General features: G+C 41.1%; 1 protein-coding gene across 1 annotated transcript in view; it reads right to left on the bottom strand.

Moving 5' to 3' along the window:
- Positions 1-3,656: 3,656 nt before the first annotated feature.
- The window catches only part of MGA (MAX dimerization protein MGA), a 47,176-nt gene continuing 24,013 nt past the window's right edge, over positions 3,657-26,819 (bottom strand). The window contains exons 15-24 of the mRNA XM_066551750.1: positions 25,955-26,251; positions 22,856-24,549; positions 16,347-16,471; positions 14,957-15,008; positions 13,120-13,302; positions 12,330-12,441; positions 10,884-11,117; positions 10,054-10,230; positions 9,490-9,642; positions 3,657-8,519 (exon numbers count right to left, since the gene is read on the bottom strand). Of these exons, the coding sequence (XP_066407847.1) occupies positions 7,219-8,519; positions 9,490-9,642; positions 10,054-10,230; positions 10,884-11,117; positions 12,330-12,441; positions 13,120-13,302; positions 14,957-15,008; positions 16,347-16,471; positions 22,856-24,549; positions 25,955-26,251 (4,328 nt within the window). The 3' untranslated portion in view covers positions 3,657-7,218. The remainder of the gene's footprint in view (positions 8,520-9,489; positions 9,643-10,053; positions 10,231-10,883; positions 11,118-12,329; positions 12,442-13,119; positions 13,303-14,956; positions 15,009-16,346; positions 16,472-22,855; positions 24,550-25,954; positions 26,252-26,819) is intronic.

Here is a 26,819-nt window from a genome sequence, read left to right as displayed (position 1 = left end):
TTGACTTGGTGCCAAAAGGCGAGTGTAGCCACAGACCTGGGCTTTGAGGTGCTGGCGTGTGTGTCATGGCAGGCCAGGGAGCCGTGCATGAAGCAGCAGGGTCTAAGCCCCTTTTCCTTACACAGAGGATGGGGCTCAGAGGTCCAGGCCTGAGCAGGCAGAAGGACTGGTGGAAGGAGGGGAGAAAAAGGAGCACCTGCCCCTCAGGCCAAGAGCAGCTTATGCAGCCCTGCAAGGGACTCTGGCACACAGGGCACAGTGAAGGCAGCAAGGGATGGGTGGTGCAAGAGCTGGCAGCAGCTTCCCCAGCTGCTTCTGCCAAACTACTGAGTCAGCTCCAGTGCAGACCCACCCTTCTTCTCTCACTGCTGCAGGAAATCCTGGCCAGGCATTGAAATGGAGGCTACAGCAGCACGTGCTGCTGTAACAGCCTTCAGCAGACAGTGATGTGCTGTTCTAAAAACACCTGTAAAGCTCTTATTGTGCTGCTAATGGGCTTCTTGTTAAACAGAACAGTCAAGCTGCCACAAATCACACAAGTCTTGATCATACTTTCACTCTGCAGAAGGTCCAGGAGAAGGGGAGGTGATCGTCAGTCATCCCATTCCTATGGCCTGAAAATACACTGTACTGTTTTCCACAAACCAGCAAGGTTGTGTCATGCATTCATCCTCCCTTTTGGTTTTTTATGTAGATTGGGTCCAGCACAATTTCAAAAACAAATTCTGTCCTCTTTTTGTAAAGATGATTGGTATTAATACTGTGGTTACTTTACATTTTTTATCTAAAAATAATCACAGATCAATGGATCTGAAAGTCCAGGGGACCAAAGTCCATTTTCCAGATCCAGTGGCACCTCAGAGGCATGAAGAGTTTTATATTTTTGCAGTGCTCAGCTGCAAACTGGAGCCCATTGCTTGGGTAAGCTCTGCAGACCCACATGAGCCTACAAACCTTGCCCAGAGGCTTAGTGCCTGTACGGCCCCATGCCCTGGAGAAGCCAGGGAAGAGCTGCACACCCACAGGTTTTGCTGCTCTGTTCTGGGCAGCCACAGCCCTGCCCCAACATGCCTGGGGTTTGGCCAGCAGGACAGACCAGAAGGAGCTGGGCAGGCTGCTTCATACAGCTGCTGTCTAAAGAGTTAATCGGTGCTGAAGCGCTAAAAATGGCACAGAGCTTATGTCTGAGTATCTTTTTTTAGCTGCTATTTAATTGCCTGGTTTCAGCCCACGAGGCACAGCACGGGCACTTGCCAAGGGCACCGCTCTGCGTCACACAGGGGAACTACAGGGAGCCCTGTGCTCAGCAGGGACAGGAAAGGAAGTCAAAGGCAGCAGGAAAGCCTTTCTCCTCCTCGGAGCTGGTCCCAGAAAGACTGAGCAGAGAGACTGAGCCCTGCTCTTACAGCACAGCAGCCTGCCTGCTCACACCCACATAGCTGTGACTGCCCCTTGATACACCCTCCATCACACCCACATCTTACACAGGCAGGGATGCTGCTCCCCAGCAGCTACTCCCATGCTGAGAGAGCTAAGGTGAAATGCTGCCTTCAGGTTCAAGTCTCTCCACTCTGATTTCCAGTATCTACCTTACATTAGAGAGCCAGGGCCAATAGCTGTACCCTCGAGGAACCACAGTCCTGTACGCTGACAAAAGCCCTACAAAAACCAGGGAACCCTCACCAGAGCAAGATGTACCAGGTAAGTGACCACCATTAAAGCAAGGACAGGTCTTAGAGCTTTGTATCACAGCAGCTCTGCTGGCAGCACCAAAACAAGGGACAGCAGGGACATTCCCAAGCACCAGCACAGGTGAGACACCCCTGGCTGCTGGGCTGGATGCATGATAGGATTAGACAGACACAGCCACAGGTCCCAAAGGCGTCCCTGGCACCGGGATGTGGGATGTGCTCGCGCTGATGAGCGTGCGGAAGGTGGTGTGGCTGGAAGCCTGGGGCAAAGGGCTCTCCAGCTGCCTGAAACACTGCATGGAGGCTCATGCTGGCAGCCTGCGAGGCCCACGTGGCTGCTCAGGAGGACACACTGGGGCTTTCCTCTTCATCAGAAAAGACCCAGACAAGTGAAGACTGAATCCTTCTAGGGGTAGAACTCTATTAAGAGAATGAAGACAGGGACACCTCCAGAGGAGCTCTTACCTGGTCAGACACCTCCAAATCCCAGGAGACATAAGACGGACAACTAAAGTGCGAGCTGAGGCACCACAAACTCCAAATGAACAGGAACAGCCAAGTGCACTGTGGTGTAACAATGCCTCCTTGGTGTGTAGCAGCAGTTAAAAGGGCAAATAGATAAGGCACTGAGCTCAAGTGACAACAAATGGCATTAAAATTCCTCCACTACCATGACCCCAAATGACAGTTATTTAGATTACATTCACTGCCAGTTATGGACAAACTGGTCCTGCACATTTTTGGATTGCATTTATGGACTCCAATCTGGCTGTAGCATCAGTTACTGCACAGGCTCCCTGTAACTCTGTATTGTCAACAGAGTTTATTTGTACCACCATCTGCATCTCCAAGAACACAATGAATATGCTGGAAAACACAGATCCCCAGCACAGATTGTTGGCCTCTATTAGAAAGTTCTTTCCATTGCAAGGCTGACTGGATATACTTCATGCTTACACTTCTTTCTATTCCAAGAAGTAACTTTGGCCCTTAAAATAAGGAGTAATAGGATGAGACCTTGCTGAAGGGTTTGAGAAATTTAAGAAAATATGTTGACTGTGTGAACCGTTTATATTAATTCATTCCTGTAAGGCCTCTTTAAATAAAAATAAATTCTGTCACATGTCCTCCAGTCAATTGCTTACCCTCACGTGCAGCTGTTCTCCTCATTGTATTTTCTTTTCTCAGGTCTGTAAGACTAACTTCTCATTTGTAGAAGTGTACTACATAATGAAGAAAAAAATACCACCAAAAAAAGAGGAAAAAAACCAAACAAAACCAACCAACTAAACAACAAAGAAAACAACACAAAAAGCCCCCCAACCAACCACCCACCAAACAAATAAACAACCCAAATAAAAGAATCCCTACACACTTTCAAATGTTATCTTTCAATTCCTGCATGTGGAAGCCATAAATGGCTACTAGTTATGGGCATTTTATCTATTTCTTTTCAAAAAGCATCTCTCCTCTGACACTTCACTTAAAGGCAGATCTGCAAACTAGTTCCCACTAGGACAGCCTTCATGTTCAACTTCTCTAAAGGAAACAGATACAAAGGACAGACCCAGGCTTGGGGTAAGGAATCTAAGCTTTTCCATGGGCTTAATCTCTCAGCTCTCTTTCTTTTTGTGCCACGACCAAATGTTAACCCCCTTGGCTTCCTGCTCAGGGTACATCTCGCAGAAAAGAAAGTCCCTTTGGTGCCTTTTCTGCACTCAGCAAGTCAAGATCCCCTATTACAAGGGATGACATTTCCACATTTCCTGCATACTGCTAAGACTAAAGGGAGAAATCTCTGAGTTGTCTGATCACTAGAACCAAAACCGAATGTTTGAGCTGCCAAGACTTGGGCCTCAGAGCATTCATGTACCACTTGCCCAGGTTCAATGCCATGTGTCACCAACAGCCCACCACCACGTCATTTCTGCTCCCCCTCTCCCTGTAACAAACTTTCAGAGCCAGTTTCTAGTTGACCTTGATTGGTTTATTTTAGTTTTACACTTTGTCCCTCACGTACAGTTAAGAGTCTTGTACTGTTAGATTTCTACAAAAATATCAATTCTCCAAAAGCAAAAAAGAGGGAAAGATATATTTTAATATATAAAAGGAAAAAAGCTAAATCTGACATTTCATTATATTCTTAAAAACATTCCAGTCTATTTACAGGTGCGTAAAAAAACAAAGAAAATCTCCAGGTCTCTTGGTCAAGCAAGAGCGAGCGCCTTGCAGGGGTTTCCTTGTTTCTCCCGTTTTCCTGTTTCCAGAATCTTCTCATAAAGTGTTATGTTCTATGATTATTGCCTCAAATGACAGCATATGTTATTTTTAAAATGTTTGGGAGCTTAAGGGAAGAGCAAAGAGTCAGCATTTAAATTCATAGCAAAATAATGTGCTGCAGACACAAGACAGTGAAACGAGCAAAACCCAAGAGCATTCAAACATGCTTTGTTGGCTGGTAGAACCCATCAAAGATCTTTCTCGGAACCACACCAATGCCACCACCTTTTACAGCCAGACTGGGGGGCTGTTCTTAGTTAATTTTCTAGTAACATTTAGGGATCAAAAGGTTTTGCTGTCATCTTGACATCATTACATTTTTTACTGCAGTAATTTTTTTTTCTGCCCAATGTCAAACAGTAAATTCACATACAGAAATTTTATACTCCCAGATAATAAACAGAACATCCTCAAAAGTACATTATTTGTTTTAGATCATGTGTGATCGGTTATCATGTTATAGCCTCTCTGTCTCACAGAGAACACACAATTCTGTGTGAAAATTAAAACTGGCTATTTGGAACCATAAAAAAGTGAGGTGCAGAAACAAGGCTTAGTGATTAGGAATTTAAAAGTAATCACAGCACAAGTTTTGCTGCTGTTTCTCACACAGGAGGAATGAAACCTACTGGAAAAACAAATTATTACAAGTTAAAACAATAAGCAACTTCAGCCTATTGGAAATACTCAGAACCAGATTCCCAGGTAAATAAATTTGAGTCTGATGTAGTGCTAGTAAAATAATTTAGTTACTCCAGATTTCTACTAGTTTAAAATAAGGTTTAAATCCTTAATAAGAAGAAACATTTGTTTCTACCAGTTTAAAATAAGGTTTAAATCCTTAAAAATAAGCAATGTTTCTTTCTACTAGTTTAAAATAAAGTTTAAATCCTTAAAAAGAAGAAACATTTGTTTCTACTAGTTTAAAATAAGGTCAAAATCCCTAACAAGAAGCAACATTTGTTTCTACTAGTTTAAAACAAGGTTTAAATCCTTAATGAGAAGCAGCATTTCTTTCTACTAGTTTAAAATAAGGTCAAAATCCTTAATAACAATCAACATTTGTTTCTACTAGTTTAAAATAAGGTTAAAATCCTTAATGAGAAGCAGCATTTCTTTCTACTAATTTAAAATAAGGTTAAAATCCTTAATAAGAAGCAACATTTGTCTAATTACTGACTGGGATTGTAAATCCCCTTTCCTAAGGCATTAAGTGACAACTGTAAAACCCTGCAGGACTCTCATAATGACCTAAACTCTTCTTTCCAAATTGCTAATACCAGACTTGTATGAAATATTAGAATAGTAAATACGCAAAAGGCAAAAGAGAGTTGTATGTAACTATTTTAAAACACACTGTTTAGAATGCCCAGGTGAAAAATATTTTTTAACGTAGTCTCTGGAGTAACTTTACACACAATAAGCTTGAAGGGCTTCTCTCCTCTGTGGCATAATATAAATAATAAAAATGCTGAGGAAACACCGGAGGTACGTTTATTCCCTGATGGATCTAACCTAGACATGGATCCAGAAGATGCAGCGTACTGAACAGGGCTATGGTTGTACAAACACTGCTCCCTCACTGTGGAAGAACATTGCTCGCAACACCTGCAAAACCTCCGTGCTGGAAGGATGAAATTCCTGGGTTACTGCATCACCAAAGATGGGCAATTTGGATGACAGGGGGTAATCCCAGCTGCTGTTGCTGGAACAGTTAAGACATGGAATTACATTCCTAAACAGAAAACAAAATGCACCATCGAAATTCTGTATGATTTTCAATTTTCACGGCAATATTTTTTACCTTTTTGGAACAGTTAAGAAGCCCCCCGTAACTTATATTTACAAACTTGATAGGAAAAGATTGTGTATACTCATTAACAAATCATCTCTCCGAGGCTGAAAACTTCATTTGTCAAGAAAACTATGAAAACAGAAATTGTGTACAAAAATATAAATATCTTTACAGTCTGCAGGCCCCTCACAGTTCAACAGCTGAACAGTGAAGGGCATCTACAGGTTATTGAGTAAGCAGTGGCAGAGAAGAATAAAAAATACATCTTGTGATTCAATACTGCCCTATTTCCCTGGTAATGAGCATTTTTGTTGACTTTTTTGCTATACACAGCTTGTGCAAATGCAGTGAGAAACCTCTGAGTACCTTTCCTGAATTTATAAAGAAATGAAAGGTTTGGAAAGCTATACACGTATTTTCATATTTACATTCACATGTACACCTCACTCACTTGTGCCAGGCTACAAGACTCCTGAAAGCTTTCTGTGTTTTCACAAAGCAATACTTGGTGTGAACATTCCCAGCCACCACATACATCTTGAAGAATGACAGAAGGAAAGAAAATAGGACCTGGGAAAACACTCAAACCACTTCAGCAATGTATTTAAAGACATAGCAATAGGGTGGCCATTTTCCTTCAACTCTGCAATTCTTCCTTACGGATCTCCTAAGCATCAAAGAGAGAAGTATTTGTGTGGGGGCAGGAGATGAGAGTGAGGACAGTATTATTAAAGTTAACATACTGTCCTCCTTCTAATTACATTGGGAAATGTGGAAATGTGTTTTTCTTCCCCAGCAGTGAGAGTTGTGTTTATTAAAATTTTCTGTGCATAAGCTCTTAAAAAGTCTCTGCTAGAGAACTATCTAGCACCAAAGAAAAAACCTTTTCACTTCAGCCCTCTGCAGTCTCAGATTTCCCTTCTGCCGCTCTAGGTATCAACTTTGAGAGTAACTACAACCTGATTCCTGCATATTTATCATATTCTGCAAATATTAAAACAAGCAAATATGAACAACGCTGTTTCTGCATAGATAATTTGCCTGGTACAAAAACAGATAATCCTTTTTTTTCCCCAACAAGACAGCTGCCTGCCTACTGGGGAGAGAAAAAAAATCTCTTTCAACAGCCTCAGTTTCTCCGTCCCTGGATAAACTATTCCTGTGAAGAACCCAATTTTGGAAGGATACCATGTGCCCAGCAATGGTTATAGATCATCTCTGTTGTCTTGAGAATGGGAAGGAGAACACCCAGAATACAACAGTGAGGTAAAAGTACATCAACATGCTTAAAGTTTCCTAACACTTACTTACAATTTGGGGCCTGCCCCTCAGATGAACACAGTACTGATGCTATACAGAAAACAAGTGTTGCAGACAATGGAGGCTGCTGAACAATGACACTGGACACACTGCTCTAGATCTCTGTTCCAGTCTGATAAAAAACATCTGCACTTATTTGCCTGCTGAACTTGAAGGCAAAGTCCCAGTAGTATTCAACTTCGCAACCACAGGTGCTAATGGGGGCATTACTTTGTTATCCTGTCCTTCTTGAAGAGCTGAAGGTAAAGAATTTTTTACCCCACTAGGTGGCAGTTTTGCAGCTACAGGTGCCAGTAAGGGCATCACTTTATTACTCTGCCCTTCTGAGTCCACTGGCAGACTTGCCACTTTTAAACCAAGTGGTGCTAGCTTCGGCATGGGCCTCCACGACTTGTCAGCATTACCGGCTTCTGGATTAGTCTTCATCTGCAAAATCGGTGGAGTCACGTTAGTGGCATCTGACAAGGTTGTTACTGTTTTGCCATTCCCACTACTGGTTACAGACAGATTGGAAAGTGGATTCTTCATTTCAGTACCTATCACTATCTTTAAGACATCTGCCTCGGATGAAGGCTCCCCAGAGTTCTTGTCCCCATCACTAAGGTCATCATCTTCCAGGTGCAGCAGGAGGGGGCTTAAAGAGCCACCACCTCCTGGAACTTCAGAAAGGTCCTTAAAACTGCCTCCCAAATGGCCAAACTGGAAGGAAGACCCATCTGCAGCAGAGAGATCACTGGCTGCGCCCCGACGAGCTTCTGCATCTTTATGAGAGAAATCTGAGCTGAGGGCACCAGGCAGCTCAGACATGGTTGAGGCATCATCATTCAGCTGCTGGTTGAGGAAGGCGATTTCATTGAGCAGCGAAGTGAGGGTTTCATCGGTATCATCACCCTCCTCAATGCTGCTCAGTATCTCACTTGTATCCAGGTCTGCTTCCTCCATTGCCGATGCTACTTTCCTCAATTCCATTTCTATCCTGGAATCTTTGATCTGCAGCTTGCGGAATGACAATTCTTTGGATTTTAATCTTTCCCCTCCAGAATCTCCATCTTTCCTCCTAGTTTGGCTTCCTACAAACTCACCAATGCAGAGCTTTTTGCTGAAGGACTCTGGAGGTTCCTTTGTACATGATACGTTCCAGAGTTGTGGAAAGACATCTTTATTTTCAAAGAAAACTTTCTTTGGACCTGTGGTGTTTCCTCCATCTCCACCACTGTCTCCCAGACATGGTTTGGATTTTTCTTCTGAAAGGATGTTGTCACTATTCATAGTTTCAAGGGGTGCTACAGCCAAGGATTGCTCAGAAGCTGGAGTACCTGCAGCTGCTGTTGCATTAGAATTTTTGTTTCGGTTCAGGTTTAGATTCATGCCTGCTTCAGCAGCCAGTGATGTTACATTAACTATCTTTGGCATCATGAATGAATCTTCACTTTCTGCAAAACCACACAAAGCAGCATCCATTAGGGTATGTGTTAACTGCAAGTAATTCCTAAGTAAGTATAATGAGCTCACTTTCAGGGTTTTCTAAAGTAAACTGCAATTTAGACTGCTTACACAGCTCTGGTCAACTGAAGGTTTAACACACCAATAGCTTAATTTTCAACTTGTAGAACAAGAGTAAGCTCCAGTGCAACCAACTGCAATGCTTACAGTTCAGACGGTGATGCACGAGGCAAACAAAATGAGAATTTTCCCTCTTACTGTTTTTTTATGCTTTGTTTTTATGATCACATCTTGCACTACTGTTTTTGTGCACTACAGAGACATTTCAGGGACTAAATGATTACCTATTTTCTGCCTCCTAGCCATTCCCTGTTAATAGCACTCAGATTTTTCCCAGCCCTACACCTGAAGTGAACTTTCCTTTTTCATTATCACCGAACAACTATAAGGAAGCAGAAAGTGAGTGGCTTGCTTTCAGCACAACAGATGGCAAGCAGAACCCTGCTGGCAGGAACCACCCCACACCTAGATCCAACGGACAGCATGAGGTCCTGAAAAACAGCCCTCCCATGGGCAGCAGAGCTGGCACAGTATGGGAAGGGGTTGTGCCACAGTCAGAATCTGGATGTTACAGACAAAGATTTTCAGTAGTCCCACCACCACTCTGAACTGAAGCTTCCCCAGGAGGATGCATTACACCACAGACACATTCCAGTATCTACTCTTCCTGACTTTCCTGTGGGCAAGCAGGCTAGGTGAGACGAAGGAAAGTTAAAAATCTCTAATCCATATTCTCCTAGAGGCCCCTCTAAACTGTTCAAAACATTTAATCATGATTTTCTTTGAATAACAATAACACCTATGATTACTCCCTAGTGAGAAAACAATTTACCTTCAGCTTTGCAAGGATAATGTTCCCTACATGCAAGCACAAAGATCCATGAAAAACAAAGAGCTTACCTGAATGGGGTGCTGTAGCTGATACCACTGTTGAGGGTGCTGGATCCTCAGCAACAGTTGACAGTGTAATTGGAATGGTAGAGTTAGTAAGGATTCCTTTCACTTGGACAGGAACTGTTGATCCTGGCAGCTGAATCATCACAGAAGTAACACCTTATACAAGAAAAGGGAAACAGGGGATGAAGTGGAAACAAAAGCCTTTCAGATACTCAGATACAGTACTTTCAGATACTCCTGGTTAACAGAACAGTGCACTTCAAGGCAAGATTTCAGTAACATCTTAAAGCAGTAAAAACAGAAATGCAGACTGGTTACGTGATTAGGAATTCTCCCTATGTTTCCCTAATTTCTGAATAGCAAAATTTTAACACATTTTACTAATCTGTTGATAAAGTGACAGTTTGAAATAATGGTATCTAATCTCTCTTATCAGAGTCAAGTTCTACCTCAGCCAAATTGTAAAAAAAATCCAAAATATCAAAGCAAAATTTCATAACTTCATAAACTGCTCAGCACATCTACGAACAGTATTATACTGATTAACATCATCTCACATGATCCTACCTGGCTGTGGTGCCATGGTAGTGCCACCCCCTCGAGGCTTTAATTCAGCCTGCAGCAGTGTGGAAGGAACAGCTGCCACCTGCCCTGGGACCAGGGGGCTCTTCAGCGTAAGCACCTGCCCCTGTGGAGTCATCACTACGCTTGCAGCCGTGAGTGTGAGAGAGGCTGAAGAGTCCTCTGCAAGAGAAGAATTATGTAAAACACTCATTTATTCGGCACAGCACCCTGTGAGCCAGCATTAGGTACAGCTCTGGAAGGAACCATTATTTTGTTCCTTCCTACATTTATGATGTGAAGGTCTCCACAAATGTTGAACACTTCTCTACAAGTTCTCAGCTACAAAAAAAAAAAACTCTCCAGTGCCTGACAACTCTGCCATTCAATTTAAGAGCAAACTTCCATCCTTGTTGAGAGCTAGCATTTTGAGGAGGGAGGTTTTAAAGAGTCTGTTCTAGCAAGCCCTGCATTCTGGGGGTTGAACTTCAGGTTTTGAGTCAGCAGAAAAAGAACCACCTTCAACTCTTAGAAATTACTGCCAGATTGCAGTGAAACTCCCTGAGATTAAAGGACAACTCAGTAAGAATTTACTTCCCATCATTCTGAGGCTCTGAAGTCATGTTCACCTGAAGACCTCAGTCGTACTGGTCTCATCCTTACTGAAAGCAAGTGGTTTTCTCACCTATCATATGGACATTTTCCGGTCCTACGCACAATTCTGTTTCAGGAGTGAGGCTGCCTGCACAAGCCAGCTGGCGTTTTGCCTTCCCACAGAGTGCAGCTTCAATGGCTGCTTCCCCTTGATGCAGGACATGCACCCTTTTGTAGCCCACCTGTGGCCCGGACTCCTCTCCTGGCAAGTATCAATGGCTTGCCCCTTCTGTTTGTCATTGCTATCGGGGTTGGCTCTCTGGGGGCAGCAGAGGATCCTTCTTGCTGGGTGCTAGCAGTGGAGGGTGCAGCTGATTTCTGTGGCTCAGGTTCTTTCTTCTTTTTCTGTGCTTCTGTTGCTTTTTGTTTAGCATAAATATATTCCAGCTTCTTCAGGACAACCTCTTCTGTCTTTCCTACAGAAAAATTATCAGAGAGTGAGCCTACTTTCAAATTCCCTTTCCAAAACTAAAATGCTGAAGGTAGAACTAATAATGTGTTAAGCTGACATCATTCAATTTTACTCAAATGACATTTGAATGTAAACTCATATACAGTTTTACCATTGCCATTGGTACCATTGCCATTGTAACCTTGGACAAACACACAGATTTCATAAATAATTTGTTTTCTGCATATACACACAGTTTTATATGATCCAAGTTCAAGTTAAGCGAGACTATACTAGCTTGTTTTCTGCTTAGTGTTTATATTCTAACATCATGGAATATCTTTAATTGAGTCTATATTTAACTAACTGTCCTAAAAGAGGACTTATTCCTCAGCAAATTTAAGGTCTCACTAGAAATGCAAAAGATCAGATAACTACTTTGTGAAGTTATTTGCTTTCATTCTCTGCTCAAAAGGCCTCTCATACATTTCTAGATTACTAGACTTCACTACACCACCTTTTATTTTTTATAAATCAAATACCTTATACATGCATGAATGGATTAATGTAAATACAAAAGATTTAAGTATCTTTCATTTCTACTTTACGGGTATTCCACTGTTTATAGTCCCAGACTGCGAGATTAGAATAATATTTTGTTTGTTCACACATTTTGATACTGGTTGAAAATGTGTCACAGCTTTCCTACCTTTCCAAATGAGACAGAAAGACACAGTAAATACAAGATGTAATGTCTGGATGAGCAGCAGTCTAGAATCTACTTCAGTTTTGTTCTGTGTATAGGGCTGACATGTTCTAGCCTGTAGGAGCACTGGTTCTTGGGAAAGCAAGACAAGGAGTCATTTGCAAAGCTCTGCAAAGAGTTGGAGGTTTCAGTGCTGACCAGAGACAACTGTGTGTGACTGTGAAGGGCTGAGCAGAAAAGGCATTTCAGCAAGTGACCAGTGACAGAATGAAGCGACACTATCACCATCACCTCACCCTTCCAAAGGAACCCAAGCCTGTGGCTCCCAGCACAGAGAGCATTCCACACTTCCTTTAGGCATGAAGGAAAACAAAAGCCATTTCTATCAGCACAACTTTGTTTGGCATCACGAGTCTGAATTTTCTGAGAACCAATGGCACACCTGGATGCACCGATTACTCCACACATTCTCACTCCTAAAAGCCTTTTCTTTCATTATTACAGCTAGTTTGCATCCAAAACCAGTCTCACCTGAGAGCGTGGATACTTTTCGAATCAGACCATCTCGTTTGCGTGTCAGTAATGTCTTCTGTCCAATAAACTTATCTGCCTGATCTGTCAGTCCTTGGATTTCCTCAAAGGCCTAAAATAGTATCAGGGAACTGATTTATAAAGCAGTGACACACAAAATAATAGCTTTCCTTCCCAGAAACCTTTACAAAATTTATTTTCAAACTTCTGTAATCCTGAGAAAATAGGATAGATAGGTGCGAAGTACCATGAATGCCAGCTTTCCCTAAATGCTGGTTGAAGAGTGATAAACATCTTGTTTGTCCTTCCTCCAAAGGTCAGCAATTTTTAAGAAAGACCCCAAACTTTTATCTTCCAGTTTCTAGGTACAGTTGATAAACACAACTCCATATCTACCACTCATGTTTAGTTTCCTGTCATTTACATCTTTACAATTAAGCTTTCAATGTCTGTAAACTGCCTAATGGAATGCTATCTTCTCAAGCATTATGGATTAATGGATTAAAAATTTTCCTTATGTTCACAGTAAACCACTAAAGAATTAAGACATAACATTCCAAGATTCACAAAGAATATAAGGGGAGGGCAAATCCAAAAATATATGTTCATATGATCAAGACTATGCTTTTTGGAATACAGATTTTTTCAGGTATTGTTTTGTTCTAGAGCGTCCTGCAGAGATGACAGAATTCCCCTCTACACTGGGACTTATCTGAAGAGTTCATAGTAGCATAATTACTCTGTCCAGATTAAATGATTCTCCTCCTCACTAAAGCTCCAAAATACCTACCTGCTTGAGAATGTAGCATTTGGAGACTTTGGGAAGGTTCAGCAGCCCCAAAACTTTCTTCAACTTGTCAAAGAGACCTCTCATTTCATTACGTCGCCGACGCTCATTTGCTGTATGTGTCTGGCGGTAATGAGCAAAGGCTTCAGCCTGGGACTTCAGCTTTCTTTTCCAGGTCTGATGCTTCTGCAGGAGGAGCAACCAGATTGACCAGTTTAAGTAAAGAAGGCAATGTAATGGCAGACAATGTTCAAATGCATGTGAGATTTACAGCCTTTCTACAGACACCTGAAGATTCCACGTCATGCTATCCTGCTACTATGTCTTCCTGAGAGTTCAGAATCAGGACACACAGTAAGAAATGAAATGCTGACCAAAGAAGTGACCAACATAATCACATCAACCCTAACGGAAAAGAGCATGAGTCCCTCCAGTTCATAAGCTTTTATTTTTTGCAACACAAGGCTACTTAGATAAAATCACAGCATTACAACAAAATCACATATGTTTGAGCCAAGTATTTTTTGTTTGCTTGTCAAGAAAGTCTACTAATGAATTAAATAATTACATGAAATACAGGAGACTTGAATCTTTCCCTGGAGTTAAACTAGTTTGGTTTCCATTTTCTTTCATAGGTTCATTATGGGTTAGTGCCAAAGACACATTTTAAGTCAGAATGTGAAAGATGGCATTGACATTTATCACCCCAGACATCCACCAACAAACAGAATGCGGCCAAGTGCCTCTGGTTTTGAATTTGCTTAAGTTTCTAAAATGACTGCCAGACAATAAGCAAAATTACTGATCTCCACAGATTGACAAGTTTGTTATGTCATCATTACTCTTACAGGTTTTGTACAGCTATGCTATGTATTTAATGGGGAAGTAATTAACACAGTTCTTTAGATAATTTTACGTCTACTACCCCAGAGTATCAGCAGAAAGACTCCTCAGATTCAGTGATACTACTTCTGAGTCTGCTGGACTAGAAGGAATCTGAAGATTTGTCTCCTGACATCTGGCTCTTGAGAGCCATTTTGCTCTCACAGGCAGACTTGAGCACAGTACAGCTGCAACTGCTCCTGTGTTGGCCATGGGCTCCTGTCAAGGGAGGGCCTTACAACATAAATTCAAGGGCAGAGAGGAGGACACATGGAAAAGGTAAAAAGCAGACAGAGCATCCTGGACCCCATCCAGGGATCTCAGGCATACATCCCATCCTGCTCTAATAGCTAAGACATACACCAGGTTCCCACCACACCCAAAGCCCCACCCCACCACAGAAAGAAGCCCTAGAGCTGACGTCAAGTATATCACAGACAGTTATGGACAGAGAAACTGGCTTCAGAGGCACCCAAAAATACTGCACAAGATTCTGAAGGACTGCAGTGAGTTTTGGTTTGAAAGGATTCTGTGATATCTTAACTTGCCTAAACATATATTCAAAGTTCTGTTTTTAGAAATCCTTCATCTAGTGCTGCACCTATATAATTCTACATACTGTCTTCTTCAACACATGAAAATTCTGCTCATTTATTGTAAGTGTGCTGTAAAAATTATTCATGCCAAGAATACAAAACCTAAGCAAACAGAGTCATAAATAAAAGGCAGATCTTCCTCCCATTGCCAAAGCTGAATCTGAAACCCACTGCCAGCACCAGCCCTTTTGCCTTAAGGAGATTTGGACTGAGCAAATCCCCCCCAGCACATTTGGTTTCTTGCATTTAATCACAAGTATCTGTAAGACAGATTAATCATATTAAGAGCTGCATGTGAGATGAAAATTTATCTTTAAAATGGAGGTGTGATACTAAAAGGAAAGAGGAGAGCAAACATATACCTTTGAATGTTTTTCTGATAATGTTTCATCCGAAGAATTAGGAGGATGGTATCTGGAAGAAAGGTAAAAAGTTTTTCCCAATGCTACTCATCTCATACACTCTATCCTCATAAACTACATTCCAACAGTCTAGAATTGCTCATTTTTATGCCTTGAAATTAACTTTTCTTGTGTAACTGCATAAAAGCAGGATACTGTTGAGTTTTCTCAAGAAAGTGAACTCTTATCTCCAATGCCATCATCCTGGAAATAACTGAGCTGTTCTGAAAGTTGTGAAATTATCTCAGAGTGCAAAAGAACTATTTCACTATATGCCAAAAAGAATAAATTCAGCTTGCGACTGTTAGCTGCATAAAGTATCTTTTTAAATTATGTTTTGGTTCTGTTTTTACTAAACACGGATTTAATATAGATGGCAGAGCAATCCCTCCCCCACCAACAACCACCAATCAAAATCCTCAAATTTATTACTATCCTAATATATAACAACAGCAGCTTCCTCATATCTCAGGAGCTGCAACAGAACAAAGAAAAGACACATTTGAAAATTATTTTTAACAAAACATGACATCTGTTTTTCTCGCTCACTGAAAGACCTTCAAAATTTAAAGCAAAGTCACCACCTAAGGATAAAAGTTGAGCTGTTACCCTTAAAGGGGAGGAAAAAAGAGGCAACTATCTGGTAGACATATAATAGCACCAAACAGTTTTTTCAAAGTTTCAAAAAATAAATCTTCAAACAAAAAGAATGATAGATGCCACGTTCTCTTTTTGTTTGATGCATCTGAGAAACTGCTATGACTATCATTACATTCCTCAAGTAAGCAATGTTTTTATTTTGCCGTTGTCATTATAAATGCAAGGGCAGCAACAGTAACAAAATTAAACCAACCAAAAAAATTAAGCCAAGCTATCCAACCATGGCAGACTATATGTCAATAAGAAAATACTTTCTTTGCTGGGGCAACGGTCCCAAAGACAAATCTTTCATTTACAGCATCAGGGATTAACCTAATGACTGTTCCTGCCCAGAAGTCCACCAGCAAGAATAAACAAAGCTTACAAAATCACATGTAACACAAAAACAACCCTGCTAATTTTCAGTTTGCAGGAAGGGAGGCTATTCACTCAATTTTACATTGCAAGACACATCCCCATTAATGAATTAATTAAAGGGGAAATAGAAAAAGGCTAAGACACCTTGACACTACTCTTAGTGCTGCCAGCACCATCCTCACAGACACTGGGAAGCACCAGCGCTGAGGAAGGCATGCCAGAAGCCTTGCCTTATCTTGTCATCACTTTACACCTGTTGTTTAATGGAATCACTCAGTGGCAGCCAGCAGCAGGATACACAGGGGATACACAGGTGCTCTCCAGGGGTGCTTACTTCTGGTCGGAGGGTTCGACATGAGCAGCTGTGGCCTTCAGACGGGCAATGTTAATCTTCTCTGAAAGCTCCTCCACGGTCTCAATGTCCACCTGCTCGTCATCCTCTCTGTATTCACACGCATCCTGGAACAGGTTTTGTTTTGGTTTTTTAAAACGAGTATCTACTCAGCAATAGAGCTCAGGCCAAAACAGTTTCACTTTAGTCTCAAATGAGATTACATTGTAACATTTAGAACCATCAAGGAATCAACATCTCCAGCTACTGGCCAGTAAACGGTGCTAAGCAGGGGATTACTTTAACTGTCATCTCCAGGAATTCCTCCCACTAGCAACTCTGTAAAATGCATTTTGGTAAGGGCAGAACCCATCTTTGTCCTTAATGTTCTTATTATGATTATGGCTGAGACAAAAGCTTTCACAAGGCAGAATTTTCCTGCCTCCATTTTCAAGTAAGATTAAACTGTCTTTACAACCTAATACCATAGACTCTTGCTAATTGACTTTTTTTACAGAGTTTGAAATAGTTACCACCTTAGTAATGGTCTCTCATACCAAAGATAGCAAAAGTCATGATATCATACAGTCAGGCTTCTTTGGATCGCACAGCAAACTGTTTACATGATGACGAGTAAGATTTTGGCTCTTTCCAAAATGCTGCCCAATCATTTTACATATTTCTTATATTCTGAAGAGTATGTTTTCTCCATGCTTGCCTGACCAAGAAAACTTGCTATTTTGTGAAGAGAGAGATAAGGAACAACTGCAGTTCTGTAGCAACAGAAAGAGTTAAATACCAATCCTGTGGTCATCTGTAAATCCAGGTGATACCCCTCTCCCATGAAAACATGCCTATTTTCAACCAATTGTTTGTATTACAGTTTGTAGTGAAGTTTTTTACATTACAATCTTTGGTCTGATTACAACAAAGAACTCTTTCTCCTTAAGCAAGAAAATGTGGTAACACTTCCATTCTCTACTCTTATTTTACCCAGTTCCCTGAACTACCCTGACTAAACAAAAACTACTCAAACAAATATACGATTCAAATCACAGAACTACTGAAGAGATACTGCCATTATGTTGAAAATACTCCATGTACAAGAGGTAGTGCCAACATTGATCTATTTCTTTATATAAAGAGCACTTCACATTCTTGCCTGCTCTCTTGGATCATTTATAAAAATCCACCTTGATGCTGAAAGCCTCCTGATACTTTCTCTAAGCTTTTCCACTTTATACAGTACCATTTCTGTGACTCTTAAGTGCAAGAGATGCATACTGGTTTTGTTCAGTGGGCAGGTCTACTCTGTCTTAACAACATTTGGACATCATTGCATTGCAGGAAACATGGTCTGGCAGGGTGGTTCAAAAAAGATGCTATAATCCAGAGAGAAACAGGAAAAGCACCCAGGAAATTAGCTTACCATAGAAACACTGCTGTCATAAGGCTTTCCAGTGCTGGTAAGTTATACTGGGCTAATCAAAGGATTGATAGCAATTTTCAAGGCTAGAGCTGCTCTAGAATTGCAACAGTCTGTATACTATCATATTAAACAATGGTATTCAAAACCCAATATGTGGTATCTTTTTCATGAAAGATGGACAAAATAAAACAGAAATAAAAAACTCCACTGGCTACCAAGAACTTAACATCTTAAAAGTTTACACATTCTGAATGTGGACATATGAAAAACAGAAGTAATTAATTTTTTTGTTCTTACATCCAGCAACAAAGGGGAAAATACTTCTGGTTCGTAGATCTTTCCTCTCTACCCCTGAACTCCCAGCAACAAGAAAATATCACAATCATGAAGATCACCAGAAGTAAGTAATTCTGACATTAAGAACAGCTATTCCTATAGAAGTATTGCCAATCTGCCATAGGCTGAACATTATCCATAGCCCAGCATGATTCCTGAAGATGCCTGTGGAAGCCCTACCTTTCTAGCATCACTCAATTCATACTACTTTCCAAACTACTTCCTGTAATTACATAAATTCTAAATGCCTTTGAGTAAGGGTGAAATACCTTATAGAATGAAGACACCAGAGGAGCAATACCATTCTACAACAGAGTTCTGAACTTGTTGTGGAAATTACAGCATTTTTCCCTCTCTTCATTACAATGCCTGTTTCTAAGCCCTCTGCTCTGATTTTTGTCTGTTCCAGGCAGCCTAAACCCCTATTGCTGATACCTAAAGAGCAAATTACTGATGGTAGAGGATCCTCAGCAATAGTGCTGAGGGAAGAGGTTACAAGACAGTGGATGTCATTACACATTACCTAAGTAAATGTGCAATTTCTAAAGCTGCCTTATGTGCTACAATGTCTGCAGGTTTCACACATGCTCTGAACTAAAAGCTGACAACATGCAAGAGATTGTTAGAATTTATATTGTCCACAAAATGTAACTTGCACTTAGTATGAAGCTTACCATTTTATAATAATTGATAACAGTCCTTATAATTTCAGTGTTTGGCTCAGAAAAAGAATGACTGAAAAACACTTTTAAACAACACTTACAATGCAGTACCTTGCCAGACACAGAAATTGTTTTTAGAGTAGTAAGCTGAACCATGGGACTCTTATCTGTAGCATTACAGTACCAGAACAAACCCTGGCATGGTCTTGGCTTACGCCAACAAGGACTTGTGAACAATCAGGAGCCCAGGCCAAGCAGTCCTTCTCAGCAGGAACTCCATGTGCAATCATCCTGCCTTGGAGATCAAGAGTTTAACATCACCTCCCAAACCATCGCACTTGAATTTGTTCAGACAGCAGGTCCCGATACTCATTAGTCTGCTTCTACAGATATTCCCAGAAAATTTTATTCATATCACCAAACCCATAATGATTAACCATCCTAAGCTTGTCTTGATGCAACTCAGGGCAGGAAATGCAAAAAGGAAAAGATACCATCTCAGGAACCTTCTTTCTGTTGACCAGAGATGAGAACAGTCTCTATGTCAAGGACACAAAGTCAGCACAAGGTAAGAAGGTACTCTGAAGGGCACTGATGTGCAAAACTAAGAACAATTAAGCAGAGCGGGAAAATGTGCTAAAGAATAAACACTAATAGCTACTACAGGTAGGCAGCAATCTTCCTGACTCTCACTGGAGTTCTCTAAGGTTTAAATGGCCATTTGCTGAGCAACCAAAACCAGTCCACATTCCAAACTAATAGAAGAAGAGCTGTCTTAAGTATTTCCACTAAACAAAACTGCTAGTGGACATGCACATACTCTTTGCTTCTGTTTCCACTAGTTTAATGAAGCAGATAAATATCCTCTACCAGCCTGTTTACATCATCTGACTTCATCCAGTTCAACAAAAAATACCAGTGCAGCTTGTCTTGTAAGCACTATGATGAGAGAAGAGTACATCCCAGTGAAAAATAACAAGTTTAATTCCAAAACTGATTTCTCCATTAGGCACTGACGTGCTAACTCAACTAGCCAGCAACAGCAATTAACAAATCCAAATTCCAGGCAGGTTTTTACAGCCCCCTGAGATCTCATTCCTCAGCTTTACTGCTCTAGAACCAAAACTAGCTTGTTGTATTTGTGTGAGCTTGCAGTAAAGACATACCTTTACATGGCTTTCCAAGCCATATCAGTCAAAACCTGTGTGGTATGTTTCTTCCAAAACAAATATTTCTTATAATCTCTAATATTACTCATTTGCTTCATCATCCTTTTGCAGGATGAAAGAAAACAGTTTTCAAACACCAACCTTGATAGAAGACCACTCTGTGACCTAGACACTATTGCACTATTGTTGGTTCACCAACAAATTCCTAGGACTACCATGTCAGAGAAGTTTATCTGGCATCAAGAATGAATTAACAGTGGTTCTCAAAATTTAATAACTCTGCTCAAGTTATTAAAGGATACAGGACATATGAAACTGCCACCACCTAACTGAAGACAAGGCAGCAACAATTCAGTTTTCCACTTAAAAGGGACTTCCAAAAATAACATCTGTACTTCACCTTCATGCAGCTGAGATGCTATTGTCTTGTCTGAGAAGAGCAAGCTGGAATATGAACTGATTAGTCAATTTTTCTGGAAGTTGAAGAGATTCTCTAAAAGCTAGAGTTGTTCACTTGGCTATCATGGAATAATAGAATATCCTGAGTTAGAAGAGACCCACAAGGATCACTGAAGTCCATCTCTTGGCTCTGCACAGCATCATCCCCAAGAATCACACCGCGTGCCTGAGAGCATTATCCATTTTCTTAAACTCTGTCAGGCTGGTGCTGTGACCCCTTCCCTGGGGTGCCTGTTCGAGTGCCCACTCACCCTCTGGGTGAAAAACCCTTTCCTAATATGCAATCTAAACCTCCCCTGACCCAACTTCATCTCATTCCCGTGGGTTCTGTCACTGGTTACCACAGAGGAGAGATCAGTGCCTCCCCCTCCTTTTCCCCTCATGAGGAAGTTGCAGACTGCAATGAGGTCTCCTCCAGGCTGAACAGACCAAATTATCTCAGCCACTCATTACAGAGCTGCTCCTCACTCCTGTAAGGCCTTTTGCCACCCTCACAGCCCTCCTTTGGATGCTTTCCAACAGCTTAATGTCCTTTATATATAGTGGCACTCTAAGCTGCACACAGGGCTCGAGGTGAGGCCACCTCAGTGCAGAGCAGAGCAGAGCTGGACAATCCCCCCCCCCCTCCCCTTGCCTGGCTGGCCATGCTGTGCCTCATGCCCCCCAGGACAAGCTTGACTTTCCTGGATGCCAGGGCACTGCTGACTCATACCCAATTTGCCACAGCCCAGGACCCTTGGGTCCCTTTCCATGGCACTGCTCTCCAGCCTCTCCTTCTCCAGGCTGTTTGTAAACCCAGGGTTGCCCTATCTCAGGTGCAGAATCTGGCACCTGCCCTTGTTAAACTTCACATAGTTGGTCTCTCTGCAGGGCCTCTCTGCCTTTGAGAGTCAACAGCTCCTCCCAGTTTGCATCTCTGGCAAACTTACAAAGCATCCCTTCCAGTCCTGCCTCCACATGATTTATGAAGATGCTGAGGAGCACAGGCCTGAGGATGGAGCCCTGGGGAACCATACTAGTGATCAGTCACCAGTCTGATGTTACCCCATTCACTACCACCCTTCACACCTGACCCATGATCCAGTTGCTCACTCATCACTTGACGTGTTTATCCTGACAAGTGCTGGATATTTTGTCTAGAAGGATCCTGTGACATAAAGGATAAAAAGCTTTACTGAAATCCAAAAAGATTGAATCAATTGGCTTCCAACCAGTCAGCTAGGGGGATAACCTCAGGGACCTTCCTAACTTGTTCCTCGAGCAGCCTGAAGTCTGCTCTCCTCATATCCAGGGTTGAAGTCTTGCTGGCACTTTTCCTCCTCTCACCAGAGATTTGAACTGGATTGTTTCGTGGCTGCTGTGGCCAAGACACCATTGCCATTTCACTCAGAAACCTGTGTTACCAAGCAGCAGTTCAAGGAGGGCACCTTTCCTAGCTGGCTCCTGTAGTACCTGTACCAAGAAGTTATTGCCCAGGTGCTCTAGGAATCCTCTAGACCTGTTTGTACCAAAGAACTCTAGTCTGATTTTCAACTGCAAGAGGATTACATTAACACAAAAGGACCAAAAGAATTCTATCCTGAAGACACAACCATTATCTCTCCTATTTTTAATTTGTCTGTTTTTCAACTTCTCCAGTTTAATCCTTCTCTTTTCACTTGTATCTCATTCCAAGAAACAGCTATCTTAATTCATATGTCCATTGACTAATTCATAAAACAACAGCTTCATAATTTTAAGTAACAATGCACTGTTTCTTAAGTCATGTAGTGATATGTAAGAAGTAAAGGAATTACACACTGGATTATTTTATTTTAATTTTTGGGTTATATTTGATGGGAATTTTATGAGCATTAAAATCTAAATGTATCTTAACTACACTAACCACAAAGTTTTACCCTTTTCTGTGACTTTTGGAGCAATTTTTTTTCTATTAAATACGGAATGACAGCTCTCACATACTATTTAAATGTATTTACTTAAAAAAGGAATTCAAGAATGGATTAAAATACTCCTTTCAGAAATAAATGTTAACTAAGGCTACAAAAACTAAATAGAAGGAAACATCTTAAAATAACAGAAATACTAGGCTGGCCACTACATTTTTAGATCATTAAGTTATAATTTGCTTACAAGTAAGCAAATTATTTGAGTAAATACTGGAGGAAGACAACCCGAAACAGTTCTATAACAAATCGTTCAATAGAACTCCTGTTATCTGAAAACCAGGCAATTTCTACAAGGCCACTACACTGCTACCTAAAAAAAAGCATGCGACTAAGAAACGAAAGATATTTCCACTTGGAAACCAAATTTACACTTCCTAAAGGAACTAAAGTCCAAAACACAAACATCATACTCTGTCTTTCAAATCCATGGGTTATGACATGTTAGTTGGTCAATAAAAAAAAAAAAGAAAAGAAAAAAAAATCCCTTCATAAATAGCTACATGCTTACCACTTTTTCAACATCTATTTCCTCTTCACTTGGGAAGTCAGAAGCACCATCCAGCATCTCATCAGCAGAATCATCAGTTTTTTCATCCTCTTCTTCCTCTTCCTCATCTTCCTCTTCATCCTCTTCCATATCATCAGCAGTTATATCAATAGTGGGCATGTAATCCTTTTTGTGTGCCCTCTGTTCTGGTGCTGTCAGGAAGTCACTTTTCTCTGATGTATCAGCTTTGTTATCTACTTCACTTCTATTTTCTAAAGGGGGTACAATGCTAGATATTTTGCTCCAAGAACTGTTAACATGTGTTAGAATATCATGGCCTGTTTTCATTTCTTCCAGAGAATCACAAGCACCTTTTTCTTTGCTTTTACTGCCTTCCTGCCTAGCTATGTTTCCTTTGCCTTCCTCCATATCAACTCTATGCTTTTCTCCTGAAGCATTATCCAGTTCTTTTGCAGAACCAATTTCAGACCTACTTCTTGTTTTCTCTACTATATTTTCCACTTCTATAGAGCCCTTGTACGCCCTCCTTTCCATATCTGGCTGTGCAGCATCATCCTGGAATTCTTGTTTGTTCTCAAACAGTTCAGTCTCACTTTGTTCCTCCTTGATCTTCACCTGTGTATCTTGCCCTTGTTGACTATGTAACTGCCCAGAACTTGCTCTGTTGTCCTCACCCATCTGTGTCTGTGCATCTTCTTCTTCCTCCTCTTTTACTGGTTTCTCCTCCCATTCAGCATGTGTTTGTTCCTTCCCATGGTTCCTCAACTGTGCAGCCTCCCAATTCTCAAGACTCTGTGAATGTGCATTATCCAGAGGAGCAACCAAAGACTCATCTGATGACCCACAAACAGAGTTAGCTGAAACTGCCTCCACAACAGTTTCAGATCTGACCGAATCCTCTTTCTCTTCAGAAGCCCCTTTTTCTTCCTCATCATTTGGCTTCTCACTGATGTACGAATGGTCAGATGATATGACATCTGCAGAAATATCATGCTGAGAAGAAAAGCTATTATCACAAGAACTCTCTAGCACCTTTGAGTTCTTCTCCACTATCTCTAATGCAGTGGAATTTCTATCACCACTAGGTGTGACGGTGCCAGATGCTGACTCTTCAACAGCATTTGACAGGTTAATCGACAACTCATCTTCTTGTTTCCCATGTGGCACTGTGACATCAGACTCTGTAACTTCTGTGTCACCTGAGCATTGAGCCTTCCCATTCTCCTTCTGCTGAGCAGCACCTGAGTCCTCTTTCTTGCATATTTTCCTGTAATCCTTCTTCATCTGAAGAGATGCAAAATGGTGAAGAATAGAGTTTGGCACAGTCTTCTGTCCTGGGAGCTGAAGTAAAGCAAAACTTCCAGACTGTAAAGGTATGAGATTAGCGGTGGTGGCTGACAGACCAGCCGAGCTGCAGGCTATTTTAGACTCAGAGGCTGTTTGGTTTGTGACATTGCTGACAGCAGAGGAAGCGATCCTCAGAGTCAGAGTGCCTGCCTGTGACACAAAACTTGTTACTGAAGGAAGAAGAGAAGATGCTTGAGTGGCTGGGTTGGATGGGGGGGATAACTTGGGTACTGCAGCTTGTACAGCTGAATTTGCAGCAGGAGAAGTGGAAGACACAGAGGAAGTGGGAGAAACGGGTGACTCAGGAGGCTTGGAAGGTGCAGGTAACCGGATTCCTACAATAGATCCTGTGAGGAAAACAAAACATCAACTGAGACTTTCTCAAAGCAGCTTTTTTCTTCCAGTTTTAGTATTTGATGCTGTACTAGAAACAGACTCCATTCTCAAGGATCATAATGGAATCAGGTGTTTGACCTCAAGCTCTCAGTGGAAAAGTTGGTCCTGCATAAAGACATTATAAACTTGAATTTTTTTAAGTAACACCACAATAAAACACATGAATTGGCCATTCTAAAACTAACAGACTTGATGTTAAGTTCAAGCATTGAGCTTTTTGATCAAAAAAGACATAGCATTTAAAGTATTGCATTTTATTTTCCCATTTTACATTTATTGGAAAACGAGGAAACTGGGGTTTTTTAAAGAAAAAAAGAAAGTAAAAAATAGTATTTAATTTTAAAATATTTTTGCTTTTCTTTCGATAAAAGACTTCCAAAGAGGAAAAACTATGTCAAAATTACACAGTTACACTACCACATTTTACCTTTATGAATTCTTCTGCAGCATTTCAACACTTCATAAACAAGGAGAAAAAATACTACCAACTGGCAACTAGTTTCTCTTATTCAGCAAGAGCCTCAAAACAGAAAGAAATTAAATAAACTTGTTGACTGATTCTTTACTACACCTCATGCTCAAACCTTAACTAAATCTCAGCATTGCTTGCTCTCCTCCCCACAGTTTTATCTACTGTGCTTGCTTCTGCTCTCCCTTCCACCCCACTCTAACTCCCTCTCTTTAAAGTGTGTTTTGAAACAGGGAGAACAGAAGAGTAAACCTGCATTTAAAGTACATTTGGGTTAGAATTTATAAATACATACAACAGCATACCAACCTGCAACTTCTAAATCTTCCAACCCTGTCTTCCACTGTGTACTAGAGAAAAAGCTGAAAATCACACTTATTTTTCTTCCCACACTCTTAAGGAGGAAAAAAACCTGGCAATTTCGTATTGTAGTATAACATTTAATCTGAATATCTCCTGTAAACACACTAACCAACCTGGAAACCTAACAAAAACAGAGCAGCACTCCAATGAAACATGGGTAACAGCTCATTCTCTTTAAGAGAATCTCCAACAAGAAATGTTTTCGAATCACCAGGTCAAGTCCTGTAAGTTGTGACAGTACAATGGACATGGCTCCACTGCCACGCATACACATAGGCTCTTTTACTTCCTCCCAAATTTTGTTGACTTAGCTATTAACTGCAATTTCTGAATATTATACACATGGTATTTAAGTTGCATTGCAGCTGAATAATTACACTGTGTTCTTCAACTAGTCACACAGAAACAAATTAGACCCTGTTCAATTAATTTCAGCAGGTGAAAGCATCACAGAGACATTTATCTCCTTGCTCATTTCTGAGTAACACACCAGTCAGCTGTGAAAGAAGCACTGGACTTCGTACCTGGATTGCGGAGCATCACTGGCTGCACGCTGGGCTGAGCACCCGCAGTTCGAAGCTGCTGCAGGGGAACAAGCTGGATGATCTGCCCATTGGGATGTCTGAACAGGTTCACAGCCCCAGGGCTCCTCAGGGGCTGAAGGACCATCTTCTGCCTCTGTGCCACCTGCGTGTTCAGTGGCCGCAGAGCAGAGGCTGTCTGGTGCACTGGAATCAGCAGTAATCGAGGTCCAACACGTTTGTCTGTTCCAGGAGCTATCTTTGGGGGAGTCTTACTTGCAGCTTGTGGAACAGCATCTTCTGAAATATTTTAACAAGTTACAAAAAAAAAATCACTTTAAGAGACTGCCTACAAATCAAGCATTATTCTTAATAAATACAAGTGCAAATATTTTGGAAACAACTGCATCTCTTTTAATATTTGAAAGCAAGTTTTTCTCTTTTTATTCACAGAATGCATGGAAACAACCACGTCAAAACAGTTTTGGGTTTTTTCCGTGTAGTTCCACTGACATTTTTCAACCATGACACAGGACACTAATTCCCTACCTAATTCCTGAACTCTGTGCCAACCATGAAATTCTAGCAGTTATAACTGTGCTATATATGTCTATAGGTCAAGGGATGATGTGATGCTTCGTGCTCACTTCATAGCAGTCACTGACCAGATAGTTACATTTTTTTCCTTTCTCTACCAGCACAGACTGATATACAGGAATACAAAAAGTAACTTAAGAGATGACATTAGGGTGATGAATAGGACTTTTTACCCTGTTTTTGAAAGGGGGACAAGGCAAGTGAGTCCATATTTAAACTGAAACCAGACACAGACTGTATCATTGCTGTGAAAAGAAGCAGAATTAAAAAA

Source organism: Molothrus aeneus, chromosome 6 (assembly GCF_037042795.1).
Source record: "Molothrus aeneus isolate 106 chromosome 6, BPBGC_Maene_1.0, whole genome shotgun sequence".
In the NCBI taxonomy this organism is placed as follows: domain Eukaryota; kingdom Metazoa; phylum Chordata; class Aves; order Passeriformes; family Icteridae; genus Molothrus; species Molothrus aeneus.
The sequence above is the reverse complement of the archived record's forward strand: the minus strand, read 5'-3'. Positions and strand labels throughout refer to the sequence as shown.